At 40.7% G+C, this 27920-nt stretch overlaps 1 protein-coding gene across 3 annotated transcripts; it reads left to right on the top strand.

Annotated features, from left to right (window-relative positions):
• Positions 1 to 1666: 1666 nt before the first annotated feature.
• On the top strand, positions 1667 to 27638 carry Gpat4 (Glycerol-3-phosphate acyltransferase 4). Of its 3 annotated transcripts, XM_088265199.1 has the most exons (11): positions 1667 to 1828; positions 8429 to 8525; positions 9193 to 9359; positions 9796 to 9953; positions 11202 to 11307; positions 14431 to 14667; positions 19029 to 19256; positions 22214 to 22329; positions 23536 to 23676; positions 25703 to 25912; positions 27022 to 27638. In XM_088265199.1, the coding sequence occupies exons 1-11, from the start codon at positions 1676 to 1678 to the stop codon at positions 27107 to 27109; spliced, it is 1701 nt and encodes a 566-aa protein (XP_088121325.1). In that variant the 5' UTR covers positions 1667 to 1675; the 3' UTR covers positions 27110 to 27638. The 3 variants fall into 3 exon arrangements, with proteins under 3 accessions (XP_088121325.1, XP_088121323.1, XP_088121324.1); XM_088265197.1 differs by lacking the exon at positions 19029 to 19256; XM_088265198.1 differs by lacking the exon at positions 14431 to 14667.
• Positions 27639 to 27920: the final 282 nt, after the last annotated feature.

A 27920-nucleotide genomic window follows, 5' to 3' on the forward strand; every position in this document is an offset into this window, starting at 1 on the left:
ATGGCGCCGTTTAACACTATTTCTGTATTTTTGTAGCAGATGAATCTTTTTTAGTCGATGTGGCCACACTATTTACATTGCTTGTGATTGGGATCCGGATCTTAACTGTGAATCAGTTCATTTAGGTATTTTTTGTGGAATTTGGATTTTAAACCGGATTTTTATTTGGATGAGATATTTTTTTAATGGACAGATTTTTAAAAATATATTTGTTGGGAGCATACAATCATAAGCGAACGTTTGGGTTACAGTTTGAATGGTTGAGATTATTTTCATAGAAACCGAGAACTGGCAAAGGAAGGATGAAAGCAGAGTTAACGCTGTTGAAACGCGCTCCCTCAGACAAAAGTGTGGAAAATCATTGTATGACATAATTAAAAACGAAGATATAAAGAAAGATATAAGAAAGGAATGTAATGCTGAACAAGGGATAATTGAAAATATTAGGATGGGTTTTTTTTAGGTGGTATGGACATGTGGAGCGAATGGATAGCGAGAGAATGACTAGAAAATTTATGTGGTGAATGTGAGCGGGAAACAGAACGACGACGGCCGAAAAAGACTTGGCACAATAAGATTAATCAGAACCTAAAATCTGGTGGTGTCAAAAGTCTGCGTAATCAGAGGGCATGTATGACTAGATGTATAGATTTGAAGGAGGCGAGGAGTGTATGTCAGGACAATAAAATGAATATTTTCATTCATCATTTTATTTTGGAAAATTTACCTTCGAAAAAACGTTATTTTCGTAAGTTGGCAATGAATGACGTCACAGAAAGGATGGAGTTATTTTAATATTGGTGTCATTGCTAAATTATTGACGGCTCTATTTGTTGATGTCTATGGTCCCTCCCCTCATATTTGTATAACACAAATGGAAGTGTAGTGGTAAACAAACGATCCACACTACTACTATTTCAGCTGTATAAACCATAGACAATTAACCATATGACGTCATAAAACGTTCGATGGCCGAAATTTGATGACGTGTGCGAACGCACGTTTTTCGTTTATTCAAATATCTAAACATCAAACTTTCATATCTCCCTTAGATCCCTACAGATTTCAATAAGAATGTTATGGATAGTCTTGTGATTTTTCAAATTAATTTTTTAGCCACTAAACCAACATCGTGACAATAATCTATTAGCAGATTTTATACATAACAACATATAATACAATAAAATAATCACAAGACCTGGACTCTAATGAAGTCTGTTTCCACCTTATCTCTACCTACGAGGGACAGTAAGAAAATAGTCTTGTGATTTTTCATATTAATTTATTAGCCAATATACCAACATTGTGACAAAAGCCTATTTAGTACAAATGATTTTTTTTTAATTACCTAACGTCCATGTGACTCTGAAATCTAGCTACGGCTTATGCAACACCGTTTATCATGTCTCTACTCAGGCTTCAACTTTATAAGTTTCATAGCCTATGCCTACTTGTGAGTGGATTTACTCTTTATGTTTAAAGTTATTATAATTTCATGTAATTCATGAGTGAAAATTCTAGGCAAAAACACTCGCTAGTACAGTGAATTTACATAGGATGTGAGTTTAAACTACGAACCGGTTCCGCCATAAAGAGCCGTACGTCCTTTCGACGAACGGCGACCCGATCAGTGAACCGGGTCGGGCGATAACTTCCTGTCAATTTCAGTTTCATAATGGCGGTTGTGTCGACGGTTGCGTCCGTCGTGTGGTCGTTATTTTTCACGCCGTTTTTATTGTTTATATTGTGCATTATATTCCTGGCATCCATCGGGAAGTCGCTGGGAGTGAGGAGGCTGTACGTCAACATATTACTAAAACTTTTCGAGGTAAACTTCAACCGTTTCGCAAATACATTAATTCAAGATTTCACTCTTGAAACAAATGACGTCTGACTCACGTCTTCTTCGTTATTTTGGACTATGTTCACTTTTATACAGAAAATGATAGACTGTTCGTGTTGTAAATTGTTCGTTTTATATAATCCACGCGATTAAAGCTTGATTTTATCGAATTTCAGTTATTTTTTTGTTCTTTGTCGAACGTTAATAAGCCGGTGTCTGAAATTTGTAACTGCGCGTGGAATTTTTTATTATATATATATTTTTTTTATTTCTTTAGTTAGCTTATATACATTTAATACAAATTATTATTTACGCCTAATTTACGTCATATATATATATATATTTACATCTTCTTACAGTAAACAAAACATTTATTTAAAAATTCTTCCACACTCTTTTCATTCTTCATACACTCAGGCACAAAAAACTCGCTTTTTTAAACATACATAAGTCGACAGTCTTGTGCAAATTTAAATTAATATAAGACAATCTTTATATATCAAATATTAAAATCAAAACATTGATTTTTTTAGTATACTACGTCATATTTTATTGTTAAAAAAAAACACATAATAAATAAATTTTGTGACAATTGTTTCGCCTAGTTATGGCATTTTCAAACGAATGCTTAACAATTGATTGTTCAAACAATTGGTACATAAATTAAAATGGAATTCTACAAATTATACTGCAAATCAATAAATATGATGTTTAGTTAGTTACTACTACTAGTATTACTACCATCACGCCGTTTCCCCGCAGGGGTAGGCAGAAAGGATGGAACGCCACACTATAATTTAGCAATGACACCAATATTAAAATAACTCCATCGTTTCTGTGACGTCATTCATTGCCAACTTACGAAAATAACGTTTTTTCGAAGGCGAATTTTCCAAAAGAAAATGATGAATGAAAATATTGATTATATTGTCCTCCTCGCCTCCTTCACATCCACACATCTAGTCATACATGCCCTCCGATTACGCAGGCTTTTGACACCGCCAGATTTTAGGTTCTGATTGATCTGGAGTCTATTTCGGTCGTCCTCGTTCTGTTTCCCCGCTCACATTCGCCACATATATTATCTTAGTCATTCTCTCGCTATCCATTCGCTCCACGTGTCCATACCACCGTAAAGAACTCTTCCTAATCTTTTCAATTATTCCTCGTTCAGCCTTACGTTTCTTTTCTTATATCTTCGTTTTCAATTCTGTCATACAATGATTTTCCACACATTCGTCTGAGGGAGCGCATTCCAACAGCGTTCACTCTGCTTTCGTCCTTCCTTTGCCAGGTCCATGTTTCGCTTCCATACATTGGTGTCGGTACCAGTGGCGGTACTTCCATAGAAGCCCATAAGCCTGGCTTGCCTAACAACTCCGAATAAAAATTACCAAATCTGCATCAAATGATTAAAAATACATAATTAGTGCATGATTGTTTTTAAATTATCGTTTGAATTATTGTTCGTAGTACTGGAATCATCTAGCCGTGAATAGCCGAGATTACAATAGATTGTTTATCTTTATAATGTTTTTTTGGGGGCTTACTGTACTGGGAATGGTAAGAAGTGAAGAAATTATAGGTACGTCTTATATTCACGAAATTGAAAAATAAGGGCTTGCCTTACTGGTAAATCCTAGGCACGCCACTGGTCGGTACCAGCACACTGTTGTGAACCGCTAGCAATTTTTTTTATTATATGCTCCTTTTTTCATTCACTCCACACGCCCAAACCGTCTCGATTCTTCTTAATTCTTTATTTTGTCGATAACGCTTATCTTAACGTTAGTATTACTATAAATTAAATTTATTAAATTTACAAGTACCTGTTTGTATCACAAAAAACGAGATAAAAAATGTCATATAACATTTCTTATTTGATAAAAATATTGATAAGGTTACGTAAATACATATATTATTTTTCGACACGCCAACATATCGCTCACTCCTTTCAAGAACGTCATAAATCAAAAATCGTCAATTGTCAGTTGCGCACGTTTTCGGAATGCCCAGAAAATGTACTATATCCCAGCAAAAGCGGCATATTTTTAACTTAATATTTACCCGCTACAGGGCAGAATGTGTTGTTTTTGCATTTTGAAGAAAAGGTATTGTTTAATAATTTTTTTAAATATACTAAATATTTTTCATATGGAGAAAAAACCTTCAGGTTTTACCTAAAAAGATCTGTTAAACTAAAAAAAAAAAAAAACTAATTAACCATCACGCCGCTTCGCCGCAGGGGTAGGCAGAGAGAATAGAGCGCCACACCACTCTGTCCTTGCAAACATTCTTCGCCTCTTCCACGTTCATGCATCTCCTCATACATACCCGCCGATTGTTACGACTCCTAACCTGACCACTTTCAAGTATTTGGCATACCTGATCGTGCCATGTTTTTCTCGGTCTTCCTCTGCTTCTTTTCCCGCTAACATTCGCCTCATAAATTTGTTTTACCGTTCTTTCCTCGCTCATTCGTTCCACATGTCCAAACCATCTCAACACACCTTTCTTAATTTTATCGATAATGCTTGTCTCAGCTTTGCATTCCTTCCTTATTTCACTATTCGCACATCTATCATACATCGTTTTGTCGCACATTCTTCTGAGAGATCGCATAAGTTCAATAAGTGGCTTGATTTTTTATACATTGTATTATATTTTTGAACTTTAAAAACGATCTCCTGAAAAATCTTCTTCTTCTTCTTCTTCCTATTGTAGGCCTTACGGCCTGTTTTTAAGAGGGATTAGCCTCCTGCGACGTCGATTCCCAGCTATCCACCCATCTCTTTGGTGGTCTGCCCGGGAGTCGTCTACCATGGGGTTGGCCGTACAATGCGATGTGGGGGAGTCTGGATGGTTCCATTCTCCTCACACGCGCATACCATTGTCTCCTTCGTTGCCTTCCCCACCTAACGACATCTTCCATCTCGCATATTTCCCTGATCCTGGCGTTCCTGATTCTATCTCGAAGACTCTTGCCTGTTATGCTTCTCAGAGTCTTCATTTCTGACACTCTAAGCGCGTTTTTTGTGGCAGCGGTGTCCGCTCTACTTTCGATTCCATACGTCATGATGGGTCGTAAAATCAAGTTTTTTTATTTATGACGTTCTTGAAAGGAGTGAGCGATGTGTGAACGGGTTATGTTGATTGGAGGTAAGGCCACATTATCATAGAATACTGTTTCTCTCGTTGAAACGATGATAATGATAGTCTTTATCATCCGATACCACCTGACCTTTGAGGCACTGCCACACACGCTGCTACTAACTAACTAACCTGTTCAAATACTTGTTCACAAAATCTGGATTATCTCCAATTACAGGAGTTATTTTCATATCAAAAAATAATGTGAAAATAACTCCCGTAATTGGAGATAATCCAGATTTTGTGAACAAGTATTTGGACACACTCAAAATGCTGTAAATTAATTATCTGGTCAAATTATAAGCTTAAATAATAAAGATGAAAATGGTATTTTCTGGCGTTTCTCATGTGTGTGATTATAATCCAGGATTCGGACCTCACATACTAATATAAGAGGTTCTGCTTAGTAAAAAAGCTTCTTTACATCTCACCAATAGATGTCTCTAGTGAAATTCTAGCGATTCAAGAATAATGTTTTTAAATTGGTTCATATATATGTCCGCCTCCCTAGTGTAATGGTCAGCACGCTCGGCTACCGTTCTGGAGGTCCCGGGTTCGATTCCCAAGGGGGGTAAAATAAATATAAGTGATTTTTTCACTGTAATATTTATTCAATATTACCTTGGACTGGTACCTGAAGCGGAGGGCTGATCACCTTTCCTTTATGTGTAAACGATCAAGATAACACTGCGTTTATATGACACAGTGCCCTATGCACCATTGGGGTGCGGATAAGGGTTTTATTATATTATTATTCATATATATAGAACTTCCAAGAATTTGAGTAGTGTGGTTGTCAATAATGGGTATAATTGGTGGATGTTACACATTTGTAAAGTGATCACTTAAACCAGCCTATGACGGTCGTCAGCCCCGTAAATGCCCAGACTTCCATATTCTTCTTCATCTTTGATGAGATGTCAAAAAATAATATGAATTACTTCACACTCTGTTTTTTTTTTTTAAAGTAATTGTTATAAGCGAATCTAATTTTTTTATATTATTTTTTAGGTTAAAAGAAGAATATATCGCTCACTCCTTTCAAGAACGTCATAAATCAAAAAACTTGATTTTTCAGGAGAACGTTTTTAAAGTTTTAAAATATAATACAATGTTTTAAAAATAAATATCAAGCCACTTACTGAACTTTTTACTGTGCAACAGATCTTTTCAGGTAAAACCTGAAGATTTTTTCTCCATTTGAAAAGTATGTAGTATATTTAAAAAAATAATTAAACAATACCTTTTCTTCGAAATGCAAAAACAACATTTTCTGCCCTGTAGCGGGTAAATATCAAGATAAAAATATGCCTCTTTTGCTGGGATATAGTACATTTTCTGGGCATACCGAAAACATGCACAACTGAAAATTGACGATTTTTGATTTATGACGTTCTTGAAAGGAGTGAGCGATATGGTATCAAACGTTTTGACCGATATCACTAGTCTGCTTTCGGTTGGTTGGAAGAAATTGCTTTTGAGCAATAAGCCCGCCAATGTACTGATTTATTTTCAGTACATGAAGTTTAAATAAATAAAATATAATAAAATAAAATTATGGTTAGTTAGTTAGTTTTTCCTATTCTGTATGTGTGTGTGTGTGTGTGCGCGTGTGTGTGTGTGTGTGTGTGTGTGTGTGTGTATGTATAAGTGTGTGTGTGTATGTATAAGAGTGTGTGTGTGTGTTCGTATTGCAAGGTTCAATGATTACATTATACGCATTACTAGCATAATATGATCAATTAGTCCAACTGCGAGACAGGTTTGCCTTGCCAGCCTCAGCGGTTCTAAACCCGCGGGTCGAGCCTTCGAATGAGGGGCCTTCCTTTCATATATATATTTTTTCTTCTCAATCTGTCAATCCCTTTATTTTTTTATGTCTTCTTCATCTTCTAACCCTTATCCGCACCCAATGGTGCATGGGGCACTGCATCGCAGCGACGCAGTGTTATCTTGATTGTTGATTGCGCGAAGGCAAGGCGATCAGCCCAGCGCCTCTTGTACCAGTCCAGGGTGATGTTAAATAAATGTGAGAATGAAAATCGGCCATGTTTATTTTGACCCCCCTGGGAATCGAACCCGGGGCCTCCGGCGCGGTGGCCAAACGCGCTGACCACTGCGCTACGGAGGTCGAGGTGGATTTTTTTTGTCACTAAGTAGTAAGTAATGGGCATGACGATAGTATGTCATTTACAGCGTTTTGAGTGCGTCCAAATTCTTGTTCGCAAATCTGGATTATCTCCAATTACAGGAGTTATTTTTCATATTATTTTTTGATATTTCAATTCAATTCAATTTATTCAACAGAAAAATAATGTATACATAACAAACAATATTCAAGGCGTATATATTGAAAGTAAGCAAGAAGACTTAAAGGTGCAGAAGAATCCCGCTTCGGAAGACTCCTTCGGACACATGGAACAGATCAATATCCAATGAGATATTGTTCAACATAGCGGTAGCTCTTCCTACAGGCATAACCATCGCCAGGTTGGTCCTGTGTATAGGAATGGGAAACAATCTATGCCGACGCTGTCTTAGGTAACTATCGGGAACATACAGACCGATGCTCCGGAAAATTTCAGGATTATCGATCATACCGCGCAACAATGGATAAAAATGCGTAATCAAAAACACATTCCTTCTAGTCTGTAGACTGTTGTAGCCGAGCATACCCTGGAGGAACTGGGTCGGGTAGAGCCGAGGATAATAGCCGTACTCTCTCGTGTAGAGATACCTCAGAAACTTCTTTTGGACTTTCTCTACCATAAGAGAGTACTATAGCTCGTGTGGCCCCCAAATCATGGAGCCACTCTCGAGTCTACTTCGCACCAAGCAGTTATAAACAAGATGTTATATTTCAACATAGATGAGGTGTTGAGATGTCAAAAACTAATATAAAACTAACTCCTATAATAAATAATAAAACCCTTATCCGCACCCAATCAAAAATCGTCAATTGTCAGGTGTGCATGTTTTCGGAATGCCAAGAAAATGCACTATATCCCAGCAAAAGCAGCATAATTTTAACTTAATATTTACCCGCTACAGGACAGAAAGTGTTGTTTTTGCATTTCGAAGAAAAGGTATTGTTTAATTATTTTTTTTAATATACTAAATATTTTTCAAATGGAGAAAAAACCTTGAGGTTTTACCTAAAAAGATCTGTTGCACAGTAAAAAGTTCGATAAGTGGCTTGATATTTATTTTTAATACATTGCGTTATATTTTTAAACTGTAAAAACTTTCTCCTGAAAAATCAAGTTTTTTTATTTATGACGTTCTTGAAAGGAGTGAGCGATATTATGGTTATTAGAAGCAACGTGTGCTAGGTACACAACACCGGGAAGGAAGGGTTAAACAGCAGGAGTTGAAAAGGGGGAATTGGGCACTGCAATTAGCTTGCGATCTCTAATTGGTTGTTTGTATTTCCAGTATGGCCGGCAGCACATCGAGGTGGCCAAGCGGCTCAAGAGAGTGGAGTCTAACGAGGACGAGGGAGGGGGCTGGGAGCCGGTGCAGCAGGCCGACGGTAATGCGCCCCCGTGTTCAGAAATCCCGGCAATATTTGGCCTTGCCACGAAACGTTTGTATGGAGCATTGTTCCGCGGCACACTGGCGTACCGCGGTGAAAAAACGTCTAGTTTTGTGAAAATAACACAATTTTCATCCAAATTTGCACAGTAAAAAGTTCAATAAGTGGCTTGATAAATTTTTTTCAATACATTTCATTATATTCTTAAACTCTAAAAACGATCTCCAGAAAAATCTATTTTTTTTTATATATGACGTTGTTGAAAGGAGTGAGCGATATGTGATCCAATTGCGAAACATTGTTTTCAAATCACTAGAATTTCACTAGAGACATCTATTGGTGAGATGAAAGCAGCTTTTTATTGAGTAGAAACTCTTTCATCTCACCAATAGATGTCTCTAGTGAAATTCTAGTGATTCAAGAACAATGTTTCGCAATTGGATCACATATCGCTCACTTCTTTCAACAACGTCAAATATCAAAAAACTTGATTTTTCAGGAGATTGTTTTTAAAGTTTAAGAATATAATGAAATGTCTTAAAAATACATATCAAGCCACTTATTGAACTTTTTACTGTGCAACAGATCTTTTAAGGTAAAACCTGAAATGATCTGTTGCTCGGTTTGTTTGATTTGTGTTGAGTCTGGTGTTCTGTTGGCGCAGGCGGTATGGTGATCCAGCGGGAGAACCTGCTGGCGCCGGACCGGAGCCAGGAGCGGGCGGTCGCCTGCAACGGGGCCGAGAGGCCGGCGCCCCCGCAGCCCTGCAGCGAGGGCCAGGCAGAGGGAGACATCGGGGACAGTGTGGCCCCCGTTGTATCTCCGCTAGAGGTAATATACATATCTACTTATACAGTAAGGGTGTTTGTGCACTACGCGGAATGTTACCGTCCGGCAGAACTAAGTCCTGTCATTCTCCGGTCCGCTCCTCGGAGGTGGAAGACCAGTTATCCCTCCATCGTTTAGGTGGTCTTCCTGGGGGTCTGATCCCGCTTATGCCGCTGTCCGCTGCTATCCTCACCACTCCATCCCAACTCGCTCTTCCCACATGATTTCTCCAGAAACCTCTTCTTTCTCTTCCCCATCGCACAACATCTTAAACATGGCAGATTTTTCTTATTTTGGAGTTTCTTACTCTGTCGCGAAGTGTCAGGCCTGCAACGGGTCGTAGAGTCTTCATTTCGGAAGTCCTAAGAAGTCTTTTTGTTTTGTTGAAGTTTAAATAAATAATTAAAGTAAGTGACATAGAAAACGCTCTATTTTTTAGGAGCACAGTCCGGTGACCCCTTCCAACGTGGACTTTGACCTCTCCTCCTGCTTCTACTACGTGAAGGCCGGCGTGGAGTCTATCATCGAGGACCAGGTCACTTCCGTCTTCGAAGCGGAGGAGCTGAGGAGCTGGAACCTGCTCACCAGGACCAACAGGTGCAGAGGACATTCTCTCAAATCATTTTTTTTTACTTGTTACGCCTCATCACAAGATGACAATGATGAAATCATTTTAACCTTCCCCTCCCGGTGATATATCGCTCACTCCTTTCAAGAACGTCATAAATCAAAAAACTTGATTTTTCAGGAGAACGTTTTTAAAGTTTAAAAATATGATACGATGAATTAAAAATAAATATCAAGCCACTTATTAGACTTTTTGCTGTGCAACAGATCTTTTTAGGTAAAACCTGAAGGTTTTTTCTCCATTTGAAAAACATTTAATATATTCAAAAAAATAATTAAACAATACCTTTTCTTCAAAATGCAAAAACAACATTTTCTGCCCTGTAGCGGGTAAGTATTAAGTTAAAAACATGCCACTTTTGCTGGGATATAGTACATTTTCTGGGCATTCCGAACACATGCACAACTGAAAATTGACGATTTTTGATTTATGACGTTCTTGAAAGGAGTGAGCGATATATTTACTACAACTCGACTTTAAAAATGAGAATATCAATATAAAATATAATAGATACGGGGTCACAATTTTTTTTGACCTCCCCCCCTTGGGAATCGAACCCGGGACCTCCAGAACGGTAGCCGAGCGTGCTGACCATTACACTACGGAGGCGGACACCATATGGTGTGCAAAATACATATCACTGGTGCGCGCAGAAGTTTTTAGCACGGGCAGGGTTAATACAAAAAAAGGTCCCAAAAAGGCATGGCCTGTGTGTGGGTATAGTGTTCAGCGGGTACGCGCGCATAGCTGACCTCAATTTCAATTTATTTATTTTCAATTAACATATACATTACAAACTAAAAAATTTAAAGCGTATACATTAAAATCGAAAATATGCAAGAACTATTGCTAAAGGTGTAGAAGAATCCCGCTTCGGAAAACTCCTTCAGACACATGGAACAGATCCATATCCAATGAGATATTGTTCAACATAGCGGTAGCTCTTCCTACAGGCATAACCATCGGCAGGTTGGTCCTGTGTATAGGAATGGGAAACTATCTATGCCGACGCTGTCTTAGGTAACTATCGGGAACATACAGACCGATGCTCCGGATAGTTTCAGGATTATCCATCATACCGCGCAACAATGGATAGAAATGCCTCATCAAATACACATTCCTTCTAGTCTGTAGACTGTTGTAGCCGAGCATACCCTGGAGGAACTGGGTCGGGTAGAGCCGAGGATAATAGCCGCACTCTCTTATGTTCCTTTCAGGCGCTATGAGTTTGTGTCGTGGCGGCTGACGGTGATTTGGATGATGGGCTTCTTCGTGAGGTACTGCTTCCTGCTGCCGCTGCGGATCCTCATCTGCTTCATCGGGGTATGTACCGTCCCCCTACTACATCCACACATCGCTCACTCCTTTCAACAACATCGTACCTCAAAAATCTTCAATTTTCAGTTGTGCATGTTTTCAGAAAGCCCGGAACTATACTCGTTACAAGAGGTTCTACTCTATTTTGCCCATTACATGATAATTTAAAAAATAAATATATAAAAGAAGAAAAAAAAGACTCTTATACCATTGCGAGTGTTTTTGCCTAGAATTTTCACTCATGAATTACAAGAAATTATAGTAACTTTAAACATAAAGAGTAAATCCACTCACGAGTAGGCACAGGCTATGAAACTTAAAAAGTTGAAGCCTGAGTAGGGTTATGATAAGCTGTGTCCCCAAAGCCGTAGCTAGATTTCAGAGTCACATAAGTAATTTTAAAAAAACTGTTATACTATTAATCGAATAAAACAATAAACCTCGATTGCAAGTCCCTCTCCAAACACAAGAGCTCAGTCTCTTTTTTGGAGAGGCACAGCGATACTAAAATGAAAAGATCGCCATAGCGTGAAAGTGACCAACTAACAAAAGATAAAATGTTCAGGAGGGCTATTTAAGTCACTTTTGCTTGGCAACAAAATAAACATCAATGCAGTTAGTCATTTTTAACAAGTCAATATATTATACTTCCAAGTTTAAAATCCTTTAGGATGTTTTCAGGACAATATTAAGCTAGTAAGATATCAAATAGTCAATGATCACGTTTTTGTAAAACAATGAACTTGGTCACTTTCTCTTGTATGATTATGATATCGCTCACTTCTTTCAAGAACGTCGTAAATCAAAAATCGACAATTTTCAGTTGTGCATGTTTTCGGAATGCCCAGAACATGTACTATATCCCAGCAAAAGAGGCATATTTTTAACTTAATATTTCCCCGCTACAGGGCAGAAAGTGTTGTTTTTGCATTTTGAAGAAAAGGTATTGTTTAATTATTTTTTTAAATATATTAAATATTTTTCAAATGGAGAAAAAACCTCAGGTTTAACCTCAAATGATGTGATGCACAATAAAAAGTTCAATAAGCGGTTTGATATTTATTTTTAATACATTGTGTTGTATTTTTAAACTTTAAAAACGTTCTCCTGAAAAATCAAGTTTTTTGATTTATGACGTTCTTGAAAGGAGTGAGCGATATGTTTAAATGTAAAGACATTATCAAATTGTATTAAAAAAATGTAATTATATAATAATCCTTTATACTGGAATGGCAACAATATGTGGACATGGTATATTCCCCAGTACGACAATATCGCTCACTCCTTCCAACAACGTCACGTATCAAAAAACCTGATTTTTCAGGAGTTAATTTTAAATGTTTAAAAATATAGTAAAATGTATTAAAAATAAATATCAAGCCACTTATTTTTTACTGCGCAACAGATCTTTTTAGGCATTCCGAAAACATGCACAACTGAAAATTGTCGATTTTTTATATATGACGTTGTTGAAAGGAGTGAGCGATATGTCGCCACTATGTGCGGTTTTGTCCGCCTCCGTAGTGTAATGGTCAGCACTCTCGGCTACCGTTCTGGAGGTCCCGGGTTCGATTCCCATGGGTTAAATAAATATAATTGAGTTTTTTCACTGTAATATTTATTCAATATTACCATGGACTGGTACCTGAAGCGGAGGGCTGATCGCCTTTCCTTCATATGTAAACGATCAAGATAACACTGCGTTTATATGACGCAGTGCCCTATGCACCATTGGGGTGCGGATAAGGGTTTTATCAATTGATATTTATGTGCGGTTATATTGTTTAAACAATCAAAGGCCGGGATACGTTCGTACGTACGCGGGTACAATTCTGTCCCGCCGGTTGAGTGTGTTCCTGTTGTAAAAAAGTATAAAAAATAAGTTGTAAAAAGACTCCAGTACAAAGGGTTAAATAAATTTAAAAAAAAACTAATTATTTTTATTTATTTTTTTATTTTTTTATTTGTTTGGGAATTGTACAGCTTTACATATAAAAAAATTATATAATAAACAATAGTTACATTATCAATAATAAACATTACATTACATTACATTGTCCGCCTCCGTAGTGTAATGGTCAGCACGCTCGGCTACCGTTCTGGAGGTCCCGGGTTCGATTCCCAGGGGGGGTAAAATAAATATAAGTGATTCTTTCACTGTAATATTTATTCAATATTACCTGGATTACCCTCAATATTACCTGAAGCGGAAGGCTGATCACCTTTCCTTCATGTGTAAACAATCAAGATAACACTGCGTTTATATGACGCAGTGCCCTATGCACCATTGGGTGCAGATAAGGGTTTTTTAATCTTTTTTTTTTTACATTTACAAAAATAGTTACGTTTAAAAAAAAGTCCGCCTCCGTGGTGTAATGGTCAGCGTGTTTAGCTATCGTGCTTGAGGTCCCAGGTTCGATTCCCAGGGGGGGTGAAAATGAATATCAGTCATTTTTACACTGTAATATTTATTTAATATAACCCTGGACTGGTTCCTGAAGCGCAAGAGTGATCAATCACCTTGCCTTCATGTAAGAAATGATCAAGATAACACTGCATCGATTCGATGCAGTGCCCTATGCACCATTGGGTGCGGATAAGGGTTAGAAGACAAAAAAAATGAAGAGATTGACAGACTGAGAAGAAAAAATATATATATAAAAGGAAGGCCTCTTATTCGGAGGCTCGACCCGCAGGTTTAGAACTGCTGGGGCTGGCAAGGCAAACCTGTCTAAAATGTGGAATAGTGTAATAATAACAACCCTTATCTGCACCCAATGGTGCATAGGGCACTGCATCGAATCTACGCAGTGTTATCTTGATTCTTCTACACATTAACAAGAGTCTTCTTGCTTACTTTTTAATTTGTTTTTTCAATGTTTACGCCTTTAATGTTAGTTTGTAATGTATATATTAATTATTGAATAAATTGAATTGAATTGAATTGAATTGAATTGTGTACCCACACACAGGCCATGCCTTTGTGCGATCTTATTTTTTATTTAAATAACTGTAATTTTTTAAACAATTACGTCGACGCTGTCTTAGGTGACTATCGGGAACATACAGACCAATGTTCAATAACGCACGAGTGTTTTTCCCGAATCTATGTGATGTGTGCCAACCCAGGTGTTGTGTATGGTTGTCTCCCTGGCCCTGTGCGGCCTGCTGCCCGCGGGGCGCCTGAAGCGCTCCGTCAGCAACTACTTCTACAAGACCTCCTTCCGGATCCTCTCGCGCAGCCTGTCCTGCGTGCTGACCTTCCACATGGAGGAGTACCGGCCGCGGCTGGGCGGCTTCTGCGTCGCCAACCACACCTCGCCCATCGACGTCATCATGCTGTCCTCGGAGACCAGCTTCAGCCTGGTCCGTGGCGCCGCCGCGCGACGGCCCCCTATCACACAGTCACAGCGATCGCTCTTCAATTGATGAATAACAATTTGTTTATTGTATCATTTTGAGTGTGTCCAAATACTTGTTCACAAAATCTGGATTATCTCCAATTACAAGAGTAATTTTGACATCTCATCAAAGATGAAGAAGAATATGGAAGTCTGGGCATTTACGGGGCTGACAAACGTCATCGGCTGGTTTAAGTGATCACTTTACACACGTGTAACATTCACCAATTCTACCCATTATTGACAACCACACTACTCAAATTCTTGGAAGTTCTATATATATATATATGAACCAATTTAGAAACCTTGTTCTTGAATCACTAGAACTTCACTAGAGACATCTATTGGTGAGATGTAAAGAAGTTTATTGTTTATTGTAACTGCAGACATTTGGTAGAATTCCATATTGAATTGTTAAGTAACATATCCAAAATAAAACAAGGTTTGTTGGATTGAATTCTATATTTATTTATGTATATCGTACATATACAGGAGAAAGTGACCTACCGAACGTAAAATGCTCAGGAGGGCCATTTAAGTCACTTTTGCTTGGCAACAAAATAAACACCAATGCAGTTAGTCATTTTTACCAAGTCTACATATTGTACTTCCAAGTTTAAAATCCTTTGGGATGTTTTTCAGGGCAATATTAAGCTAGTAAGATATCAAATAGTCAATGATCGCACTTGCAAACAAATGCACTTGGTCACTTTCTCCTGTATGACTGCGATATGTTAATACGTGACACGTTTCGTCTTCTTAGGACATTATCAAACACTCGCCAATTAGAATAGAGTGTTTGATAATGTCCTAAGAAGAAGAAATGCGTCACGTATTTACATATACATAAATAAATGTAGAATTCAATTCTACAAACCTTGTTTTATTTTAGATATATTACCCAACAATGATTTAAAATTTGAAAACGCAACATTTTGGGCGTTTCCAAATCCTTCCCAAGTCACTCTTCTCACGGACCTCTGTTAGAACCAGAGGCGGATGGGGACTGAAAAATGGTCGACCTCGCTCTCCAGGGCTGTAGTAGCAATCAAGTGTTGGGCCGAAAAACTGCGCAGGGCGTACAATAATGATTTTAAATTTGAATACTCAACATTTTGGGTGTTCCCAAATCCTTCCCGAATTCCCAAATCACACTGTCATAGCCATCACTCTTCTCCCAGACCTCTGTCCGCAACCAGAGGCGGATGGGGACTGGAAAATGGTTGACCTCGCTCTCCAGGGCTGTAGTAGCAATCAAGTGTTGGGCCAAAAAACAGTGCAGGGCCTACAATAATGATTTTAAATTTGAATACTCAACATTTTGGGTATTCCCAAATCCTTCCCAAATTCCCAAATCACACTGTCATAGCCATCACTATTTTCCCGGACCTCTGTCCGCAACCAGAGGCGGATGGGGACTGGAAAATGGTTGACCTCGCTCTCCAGGGCTGTAGTAGCAATCAAGTGTTGGGCCAAAAAACCACCCACAGCCTACGATAATGATTTTAAATTTGAATACTAAATATTTTGGATGTTCCCAAATCCGTGTTCACTTCTCCCAGCGTGTGAAATAACTCAATAAGGATGTTGCATCCATTTAAAATGATAGAATGGTGAATATTGCACGTGTGTACTGTGATCATTTAACCGGCCTATGATAAACCTCGTACATAATTAGCAAGGTAAAAGACAAACACAACTCCCATCTAAAAAAAAAAAAAAAAAAACAGCCTTTGACGTATCGTGTGTGCCGTAATAACCCAGAATTCCATTATCTTCTTTGTCTATGTTGACATGTCAAAATGTACAAATATGACTTTATAAATTTGAGCAGTGTCAATCGCGGGCAGAACGGTGAATGTTACGAGTATATAAAGTGATCACTCTCTCCCCCTTCCAATTTTCTTCCTAGCCTGCGTTGAGATGTCGATATAAAAATAATCCCTAGCGGAGAAGACTTGTGAACGGGGATTTGGACGCACTCAGAACGTTGCGAAAAAAAGAATTTGTAAAAAAAAATGGCCGAATATCGATTGTGTCTGTGATAGGGAGCCACGCAAGGCGTGGAGTACCGGGTCGCCGGCGGGATTTGAACTCGGTTTTTGGTTTTTCAACTCGGCTCATCAATTTCCCACCATGTGCATCTGTATGTTTGTGACTAAGTTTCAGGGCTGCAGCTTTGTGCCGTATAACGTCCGAAATAATCTGCAGAAAACCACTGTCATTCTGCAAGGGGTCACCCGAAAACCAATGCCTCCTGTATATTTACACTCGATAAAATATACCTAATCTGTAGATCAGAGTGTGAAATATTAGAAAATGGGGAGATTTTGGAACAGGTAGATGATTTCATATATTTGGGTAGCATGTTTTCTAGGGATGGAAAGATTGATAAAGACATAGAAAGGAGAGTGAATGCTGGGAACAGAGTGAATGGTGCACTAAAATCAGTTTTAGCAAATAAAAATCCATCAGCGGAAGCTAAACTGGCTTTACACAATGGAGTTCTGGTTCCAACCCTTATGTATGGAAGCGAAGCGTGGAGTTGGCAAAAGAAGGATGAAAGCAGACTGAATGCAGTTGAAATGCGATCCCTCAGACGAATGTGTGGCAAAACGATGTTTGATAGATGTTCGAATGATGAAATAAGGAAAGAATGTAAGGCTGAGATTAGCATTATTGATAAAATTAAGAAAGGTGTGTTGAGATGGTTTGGACATGTGGAGCGTATGAGTGAAGAAAGAACGGTGTAACAAATTTATGGGGCGAATGTAGTTGGAAAAAGAAGCAGAGGACGACCGAGGAAAACTTGGCACAATCAGGTATGTCAAATACTTGAAAGTGGTCAGGTTAGGAGTCGTAACAATCGGCGGGTATGTATGAGGAGATGCATGAACGTGGAAGAGGCGAAGAATGTTTGCAAGGACAGAGTGGTGTGGCGCTCTATTCTCTCTGCCTACCCCTGCGGGGAAGCGGCGTGATGGTTAGTTAGTTAGTTAGTTTTTGATATTGAAATGTAACAATTTTGTAATGTCTTTCAAAAATTTGTCGATTGATAAAGTGCTAATATACAAAATATATATTTAATATATAGGAGGCATTAGTTTTTAACTGATCTCATATATGTGTCCATGTACCTTTATATATTTTAATACAGTCGAACCCGGATATAAGAGACGTGCGTTTGTAGTATCTAGAATCGGTTATTGCATAAATTTCATGCATATTTCAATTAACTTCTTCTATGTGTAGGCCTTGTGGCCTGTTTCTAAAAGAGCTGTGCATTCCAAACGCTGATAAGCGTTTCACGCTTCCACCGGCCACGACATCTGCCAGGGGTAAAGTGATCTTGCCGGCTCACAAATTTGACGAGCGTGCCCTTGTTTTTGCGGGACCGACGGCACAGCCTCTCTTGTATCTGGTTTCAGCTGTATATCTATTCCATACGAGGACTGTATTTCCGCATCGTACATCTCACCCCGGTTCCCGCCTAAAGGTGCACAGGGCACTGCATTGCAAGTCCGCAATATGTATACATTGTAATAAGTTGACAATTTGTAGACATTGTAATAAGTCCACTTTGGACAAATTGCAGACATTGTAGTAAGTCCACTTTGGACAATCTGTAGACATCGCAATAAGTCCACTTTGGACAATCTGCAGACACTGTAATAAGTCCATATTGGACAATCAGTAGACACTGTAATAAGTCCACTTTGGAAAATCTGTAAACATTGTAATAAGTCCAATTGGACAATTCGCGGACATTGCAACAAGTCCACTTTGGACAGTTGCAGAAGCGGACTATGTGCGACACGGAAATGCAGACCCCGTAGACCAATCACGGTTACACTGGCCACCTTCATCTTGCTGTTGGACATCTGGTTCGGTTAATGTGATGAAACCATCCCGGTTTGGTGTATGTTACAATATATCGGGCAGCAACCTACTCCCCGCGAGAGCTGTCCCGCCCTACAGCCGCTGAAGCGCAGTAATAGCGCGGTATTCGGGCGCTCTTACTGCGGCTATCCGTATATTGTCACTCTTAGTGTGTCTAAGCTCAAAATTGAGGGCGCTGAAAGCCGACAGCCTCGTCCGGGAGTATGTTGAGTATTCCATGTGAGGATGTTTCTCGCGTTCAGTGTTGGGCGCAAGTGACGCGTTATGTCCCCGCTTTGGGCGCGAGCGACGTTTACTGTCCCCGCTTTAAGCGCGAGCGACATTTACCGTCCCAACTTTGGGCGCGAGTGACGTGTTATGTCCCCGCTTCGGGCGCGCGTGGCAATTGTCGTCCGGGGCTACATGTGTGGTGTGGTGTGGCGGCAGGTGGCGCTGCTGACGGCGTGCACGGCCGGCGTGGGCTGCCTGCCCGAGGGCGCGGCGCGGCGCCGGCTGAACGGGCGCCTGTCGGCCGCCTGCTTCTCGCTGCTGAGCCGCTCGCTGTCCGCGGTCATCACGTACAAGGGCGCGCCGCCGCCGCGCGGCATCTGCGTGGCCAACCACACGTCGCCCATCGACGTGCTCGTGCTCATGTGCGACGGCTGCTACTCGCTGGTACCTCCACCCCCCCCATACTACCCGCTGCTGTGCATGGTGACGTGGCCGAATGACGCGATCCCTCTCTATCTACCCCACCCGAACACTGATAGCTCCCTATTAGTAGTCCACCCGCTGCTGTGGATGGTGACGTGGCCGAATGACGCGATCCTTCTGTATTTACCCTACCCGAAATATGACATCACTGATAGATTTTTATTAGTCTACATATATAGCTCCTTAATAGTCTATATAGCTCCTTAATGCTCTACCCGCAGTTGTGACTGATGACGTGGCCGAATGACGCGATCCCTCTTTATCTACCCTACCCGAATATAACATCACTGATAGCTCCCTATTGGTCTATATAGCTCCTTAATAGTCTACCCACAGTTGTGGCTGACGACGTGGCCGAATGACGGGATCCCTTTCGTATATACCCAACCCGAATATCACATCACTGATAGCTCCCTATCAATAGTCTACCCGCAGTTGTGGCTGATGACGTGGCCGAATGACGCGATCCGTTTGGTATCTCCCCCACCATTATCCAATCATTAATAGATTAATAATCTATCTGCTTTGTCACGAGTCACGCGACGATGACTTGGCCGAATGACACGGTCCATTTCACATCATTATATGCAGCCCTGTTCCAACCTAACCCGGTCGCAATCACTTAGTCTAACTGCACCCATTCATGCATGTATGATCGTAAATCGCATGTAAGAACCCTAACCCTCCCTTACCTAACATTACTTTTTTTTTTTTTAATTCGCATGTTGCAATTATGTTGATAAAAAATTAACACTAGATACAGTTGTCCCTCAATATTAGCGGATATTATTTGAATAAAATTGTTGGTATCATTCCGTGCCATCGCGCCCTCATCTGCAAAGGCACACCACTCACGACAGTGTCTCCGAAAGTTTTGAGAGGCCGCTGCAGTTGGTGGTAGCCTTGCTGCTTTGTGGTGATTGGTTTGTAGGTCAGGGTGTGGGTAATATTAGCATTATATTGTTGGTGTCTCAACAGAGACGAGGAATATATTTTTCTCTGATGTGCGTGAGTGTGTGACCAGTATGGATATGGAGAGTGTGTGTCTAATATGGATTCGCAGAGGGTGCGGCTAGCATGGTTGTGCAGTGTGTGGCTAGTATAGATGTGCAGAGTATGTGGCTAGTGTGAATGTGCGGAGTGTATAGCTAGCATGGACATGGAGAGTATGCGGCTAGTATGGATGTGCAGAGTGTGCGGCTAGCACGGTCATGCAGAGTGTATGGCTAGTATAGAGATGGAGAGTGTGCGGCTAGCACGGTCATGCAGAGTGTATGGCTAGTATAGAGATGGAGAGTGTGCGGCTAGCACGGTCATGCAGAGTGTATGGCTAGTATAGAGATGGAGAGTGTGCGGCTAGCACGGTCATGCAGAGTGTATGGCTAGTATAGAGATGGAGAGTGTGCGGCTAGCACGGTCATGCAGAGTGTATGGCTAGTATAGAGATGGAGAGTGTGCGGCTAGCACGGTCATGCAGAGTGTATGGCTAGTATAGAGATGGAGAGTGTGCGGCTAGCACGGTCATGCAGAGTGTATGGCTAGTATAGAGATGGAGAGTGTGCGGCTAGCACGGTCATGCAGAGTGTATGGCTAGTATAGAGATGGAGAGTGTGCGGCTAGCACGGTCATGCAGAGTGTATGGCTAGTATAGAGATGGAGAGTGTGCGGCTAGCACGGTCATGCAGAGTGTATGGCTAGTATAGAGATGGAGAGTGTGCGGCTAGCACGGTCATGCAGAGTGTATGGCTAGTATAGAGATGGAGAGTGTGCGGCTAGCACGGTCATGCAGAGTGTATGGCTAGTATAGAGATGGAGAGTGTGCGGCTAGCACGGTCATGCCGAGTGTATGGCTAGTATAGAGATGGAGAGTGTGCGGCTAGCACGGTCATGCAGAGTGTATGGCTAGTATAGAGATGGAGAGTGTGCGGCTAGCACGGTCATGCAGAGTGTATGGCTAGTATAGAGATGGAGAGTGTGCGGCTAGCACGGTCATGCAGAGTGTATGGCTAGTATAGAGATGGAGAGTGTGCGGCTAGCACGGTCATGCAGAGTGTATGGCTAGTATAGAGATGGAGAGTGTGCGGCTAGCACGGTCATGCAGAGTGTATGGCTAGTATAGAGATGGAGAGTGTGCGGCTAGCACGGTCATGCAGAGTGTATGGCTAGTATAGAGATGGAGAGTGTGCGGCTAGCACGGTCATGCAGAGTGTATGGCTAGTATAGAGATGGAGAGTGTGCGGCTAGCACGGTCATGCAGAGTGTATGGCTAGTATAGAGATGGAGAGTGTGCGGCTAGCACGGTCATGCAGAGTGTATGGCTAGTATAGAGATGGAGAGTGTGCGGCTAGCACGGTCATGCCGAGTGTATGGCTAGTATAGAGATGGAGAGTGTGCGGTTAGCACGGTCATGCCGAGTGTATGGCTAGTATAGAGATGGAGAGTGTGCGGCTAGCACGGTCATGCAGAGTGTACGGCTAGTATAGAGATGGAGAGTGTGCGGCTAGCACGGTCATGCAGAGTGTATGGCTAGTATAGAGATGGAGAGTGTGCGGCTAGCACGGTCATGCAGAGTGTATGGCTAGTATAGAGATGGAGAGTGTGCGGCTAGCACGGTCATGCAGAGTGTATGGCTAGTATAGAGATGGAGAGTGTGCGGCTAGCACGGTCATGCAGAGTGTATGGCTAGTATAGAGATGGAGAGTGTGCGGCTAGCACGGTCATGCAGTGTGTATGGATAGTATGGAGATGGAGAGTGTGCGGCTAGCACGGTCATGCAGTGTGTATGGATAGTATGGAGATAGAGAGTGTGCGGCTAGCACGGACATGCAGAGTGTATGGCTAGTATAGAGATGGAGAGTGTGGTATAGTTAGTAAGCCCGCCAGACAGAGTGACTAACGAGGCTCCCGTTGGACGACAGATTGGGCAGCGGCACGGGGGCTTCCTGGGCATCCTGCAGCGGGCGCTGGCGCGCGCTTCCCCGCACATCTGGTTCGAGCGCTCCGAGGTCAAGGACAGGAACGCCGTCACCAACAGGTGACCCCCCATTTTTTTTTAATGAATGCATACAGTATATGTATTTATATGTATGTTAACTCTTACCACTCTGTGGGCCAGACATTCCGGCCCGTATGATTCTAGTAGGCAGCTCCGCGGGCCACAATGTCTGGCCCGGCGCAGGTATAACTTTAATCACTGATTTCTCTATCACCCGAAATATATTCTACCAACAAATATTTCAGATAAATATGGTTAATCATAATTAACACGGTCCTACGAATTGCCAGACAGAGTGTCCCAAAATAGGGAAGCAAAATATTTATTTTAATGGTAGAAAAACGTCGCATTTTTTCGATCAGAGTAGCTGATCAGTTATGAGAAAAAATGGTCAGAGTGGAAAGGGTTAAAAAATGAATATGAAATATTGGTAAATGGGGAATTGTTTTCCACACCTAGAAAACATAGTTGAGAAGTGTGTTTTCTAGGGGTGCGGGGCGGGCTAACCCTCGCCGGAATGACTGGGAGAGCGAGAAAGTGTGGAAAAGGTTAAACAATAAAAAAATTAAAAATCACCGCTTCTGTATGGGACCGGTGGGCAATGATCCACGCAAATCTGCGCTCCCGTAAAGGACCACTAAAGGTTAACCTTTTAACCGCGTCAACTTTGTTCCTGAGAGACGCCTGTACGCGGCGGTATTTCGCCATTTTTTAAATTTTTACTTTTATCATGTATTTAGTTATGAAACGATTTATTTTCCTAAACAAAAACGTTCAATGGGATTCATTGTGCCTTTTTATTACTCTATAATACACTTGTGTCACATTATTCTTGAAATATATCGTAATATAAACAAATAAGATCGTAACATAAATAAATCAAAGCATGCATCGTGTGTCACTCTTACCCACTGGCGATGCGTAGTGTCGAGAGTGAGACAGATATAGGGTATGATTATGGCGCGAACTAATTACCGACCGCAAGAAAAATCAGGGATCTGTTCTTTTATTTATCCTTGTGATGTTACAAATTATTAGTCAGATATTTCAACAGATGTCATAAGGCCGAGGATTGATGTATTATTTTATCCAAAGTTCCACACCATGAAAAAATCCCTCCAAGTTGAACTGAGGTTGGAAACTTGGAGCAAAGTAAAAACATAAACGGTTATGTCAGCCGCGTGGATCCGGTTAATGATTTGTAAACCTAGAGGTAAATAAATAATGAACGGAGTGTGCTTGCAGGTTGCGGGAACACGTGTCGGATCCCAACAACCCGCCCATCCTGATATTCCCGGAGGGCACGTGCATCAACAACACCTCCGTCATGCAGTTCAAGAAGGGCAGCTTCGAGGTCGGCGGCGTCATCTACCCCGTCGCCATCAAGTGAGTAATACAATATAACATGTCGCTCACTCTTTTCAACAACGTCATACATCAAAAAACTTGATTTTTCAGGAGATCCTTTTTAAAGTTTAAAAATATAATAAAATGTATTAAAAATAAATATCAAGCCACTCATTGAACTTTCTACTGTGCAACAGATCTTTTTAGGTAAAACTTGAATGTTTTTTCACCATTTGAAAAATATATAGTATATTTAAAAAAATAATAAAACAATACCTCCTCTTCAAAATGCAAAAACAACACTTTCTGCCCTGTAGCGGGTAAATATTAACAAACTAAAAAAAAACTAACTAACCATCACGCCGCTTCCCCGCAGGGGTAGGCAGAGAGTATAGAACGCCACACCACTCTGTCTTTGCAAACATTCTTCGCCTCTTCCACGTTCATGCATCTCCTCATACATACCCGCCGATTGTTACAACTCCTAACCTGACCACTTTCAAGTATTTGGCATACCTGAATATTATGTTTAAAATATTCCGCTTTTGCCGGGATATAGTACATTTTCCGGGCACTCGGAAAACATGCACAACTGGAAACTGACGATTTTTTATGTATGACGATGTTGAAAGGAGTGAGCGATATATGTACCATCAATCGCAACTTGATTGTCTTTGAACCCGGGTAGCATTTGGAACGTTTTGAGCGTATCCAAATACTACATTATTACAACAGCCCTGATCTAAATCAAAAAATGCTTCTTCTTCTCCGTCTTAATCCTCATTGCTGAGGGCTGTGACCCTTGCAGAAGCAATGACTCTTCTCCAGTTATCCCTTGACTGCGCTGCATGTAGCGCTCCAACCACTGAGGTGCCTGCTGCTGCCTTAATTTGATCGGTCCATCGTGTGGGGATCTTCCTCTCCCTCTCTTTCCCTCCAGGCTACCGATCACAACTAGTCGTTCCAGGCTATCCTCGTTGCCACGCGCAACGTGTCCAAAGAACTGGAGAATCCGTCGGGTACAGATATTGGCCAGAGTCAAGCCATCCAGGCGTAGTTTCTGAGCTTAGCATGCTTTGCATGCTTTTAAAGAAAAAACAACCGAAGTACAAATTTAACGTAACCCTAGATTTTCTAATCATTTAATATTACACAGATGTAGAACAATAGCACGGCTGTCCAAATTTAAAACACAGTAAGGGACATTTTTTTGTAGTAGGTTTTTTTGCATTTCTGGACTAATACTTTACTAATTTAACTTCTACTTAGTCCAGAAATGCAAAAAAAAACCTACTACAAAAAAATGTCCCTTACTGTGTTTTAAATTAGGACAGCCGAGCAGCGTCAAACCATTATACGTAAGTAATTTTTTTATTTTATTAATAACCTCCGGAAATTCAAAATCAATAGAAATTTATCAAATCTTTAAAACTAAAATAATAAAAAAACATATAAAACTCACCCCTACCTAGACTCCATACCAAAGAATATTTTTTAATTTTTTATTTACTTTGTTTATTTTTTTTAATTTTAATTTTAATTTTAATTTACTTAGTTTAAAAAAAAATATTGTAAAATGAACTCCCTCTCTAAACACAAGTATCTCTTTTATTATAGAGGTAGAAATGTTATATTTGAAATGTATTGAATATTTACCAACTATTTTGTATTATTTAAATGCGTATTATGTAAAAAATGTGTCCGCCTCCGTAGTGTAATGGTCAGCACGCTCGGCTACCGTTCTGGAGGTCCCGGGTTCGATTCCCAAGGGGGGTAAAATAAATATAAGTGATTTTCTCACTGTAATATTTATTCAATATTACCATGGACTGGTACCTGAAGCGGAGGGCTGATCACCTTTCCTTCATGTGTAAACGATCAAGATAACACTGCGTTTATGTGACACAGTGCCCTATGCACCATTGGGGTGCGGATAAGGGTTTTATTATTTATTATTATTATGTAAAAAAAAAATGCGTCAAAGAGGTACTAGGCAAAAATCTGTATTCCCAGTATTTGTCACTAGTTAAGTTGTGGTGATTAGAGCGGTTGGGTTTGGTTGCAGGTACGACCCCAAGTTTGGTGACGCATTCTGGAACTCCTCGCGCTACTCCATGCTGCAGTACCTGTACATGATGATGACGTCGTGGGCCATCGTGTGCGACGTGTGGTACCTGCCGCCCATGCACCGCCGCCCCACCGAGAGCGCCATCGAGTTCGCCAACCGGGTCAAGGCCGTTATCGCGCGCCAGGGCGGCCTCGTCGACCTTGTCTGGTGAGTGGGGAGTGCGGAGAGACCGTGTATGCTAGATATTTCAATGGTGATGCAAGGAAAGGGTGCAAGGCTGAGATGAGCATTATCCAGCAAACTAAGGAAGGCGGCTTGGGATGGTTTGGGAAGGATGAGAGTAGACTGGATGCAGTCGGGATGCCATCTCTCAGTGCGGCAAGACCATGTATGGTAGATGTTCCAATGGTGATATAAGGAAAGGGTGCAAGGCTGAGATGAGTACTATCCAGCAAACTAAGGAAGGCGGCTTGGGATGGTTTGGGAAGGATGAGAGTAGACTGGATGCAGTCGGGATGCCATCTCTCAGTGCGGCAAGACCATGTATGGTAGATGTTCCAATGGTGATATAAGGAAAGGGTGCAAGGCTGAGATGAGCACTATCCAGCAAACTAAGGAAGGCGGCTTGGGATGGTTTGGGAAGGATGAGAGTAGACTGGATGCAGTCGGGATGCCATCTCTCAGTGCGGCAAGACCATGTATGGTAGATGTTCCAATGGTGATATAAGGAAAGGGTGCAAGGCTGAGATGAGTACTATCCAGCAAACTAAGGAAGGCGGCTTGGGATGGTTTGGGCGTGTGGAACCAATGAGTGAAGAAAGAATAGAAAAACAAATTTATGTTGCGAATGTAGTTGGTAATAGAAGCAGAGGAACACCGAGGAAACTTGCGATAACTCCGTTCCGCCTAATATTGAACATTTGACCTATAATTTCAAATACAGGGCTGTGTCCTCCTTTCCTTCGTGTGTGTGATTTTTTTTTTTTTTTTGGGTCAAAGGATCTTGCATCCCTTATGTCACTGCGACCATATTAGGTCTATTGTGACCTCCCTCTGTATAACAGCTCACTGCCAAGACCTACATGAGTCATGTAACTTTAGACCAGTCTTGGTGGTAGGAGCTTCACCTTCTCGGAGTCCAGTAGAGGTCCTCCAAGGATGTGACTTGGTTTGTGAGCGAGTGCGTCACAATTGTCGTGTGTGAATCAATGATCATGACACTGCGTTAATATGATGCAGTGCCCTATGCACCATTGGGTGCGGATGAGGGTTTGAGGATTCATTTATTGATATTGAAACTTGTCTATGTTCTGCAGGGACGGGCAGCTCAAGAGGATGAAGGCGAAAAAAGAATGGAAGGAGATGCAACAAGAGGAGTTCAGCAGGAGGCTGAAGGGGGAGTAGGGACACTTGTCCCTTTCTCTCACGCACTGTACATAAGGAACGAGTGGGAGACAGCAACGTCTAGACATGGCCAGTCTCACTTCACACACTGTTGCTCATTTACATGGGGAACTACGAGAGTTGGCAATATACACAACCAGTCTCACTTTGCACTCTACTTATGCATAGAGTGTTATGTGAGATTGGTTGTGTCTGTTGCTCATTTATACGGGGAACTACGAGAGTTGGCAACAGACACAACCAGTCTCACTTTGCACTGTACTTATGAGTGTTGTGTGAGATTGATTGTGACTATTGTCCGTTTATACGGGGAACTATGAGAGTTAGCAACAGACACAACCAATCAATTTTCACACTGTATAATAACTACAAAGAACCATATCCCAAAGATATAAAAATAATTTTAAAAATATCCAAATGCGACACAAAACAGTGTCAACAAAATAACAACTACTTAGGAATAAAAACTTCCAACAGCCTCCCTTTAGAAATTAAAAATATAAAAGACACAGACACTCTAAAAAAGAAATTAAACAAACTTATATACAGACTATACTAAGAAAACTAAACTAGATAACTCCCTCGTACCGCATAAATACATATATATGTTCCCCAGTAATATATTTTTTAATTGTATAAAATGTCACTATCAAAAAAAAAGAAAAAAAAAGTCCCTCTCCAAGCACAAGAGCTCAGTCTCTTTTTTGGAGAGGCACAGCGCAACTAAAATTTTAAGATTGTATTAAGTAGAAATGTATAGAAATTTTGTTAAATTGTATAAAAAATGTAACTATATTGAATAATAATAAAT

The sequence above is a fragment of the Brachycentrus maculatus genome, unplaced genomic scaffold, assembly GCF_059751285.1.
Source record: "Brachycentrus maculatus isolate JH-2025_06_01 unplaced genomic scaffold, ASM5975128v1 h1tg000243l, whole genome shotgun sequence".
Classification (NCBI taxonomy): Eukaryota; Metazoa; Arthropoda; class Insecta; order Trichoptera; family Brachycentridae; genus Brachycentrus; species Brachycentrus maculatus.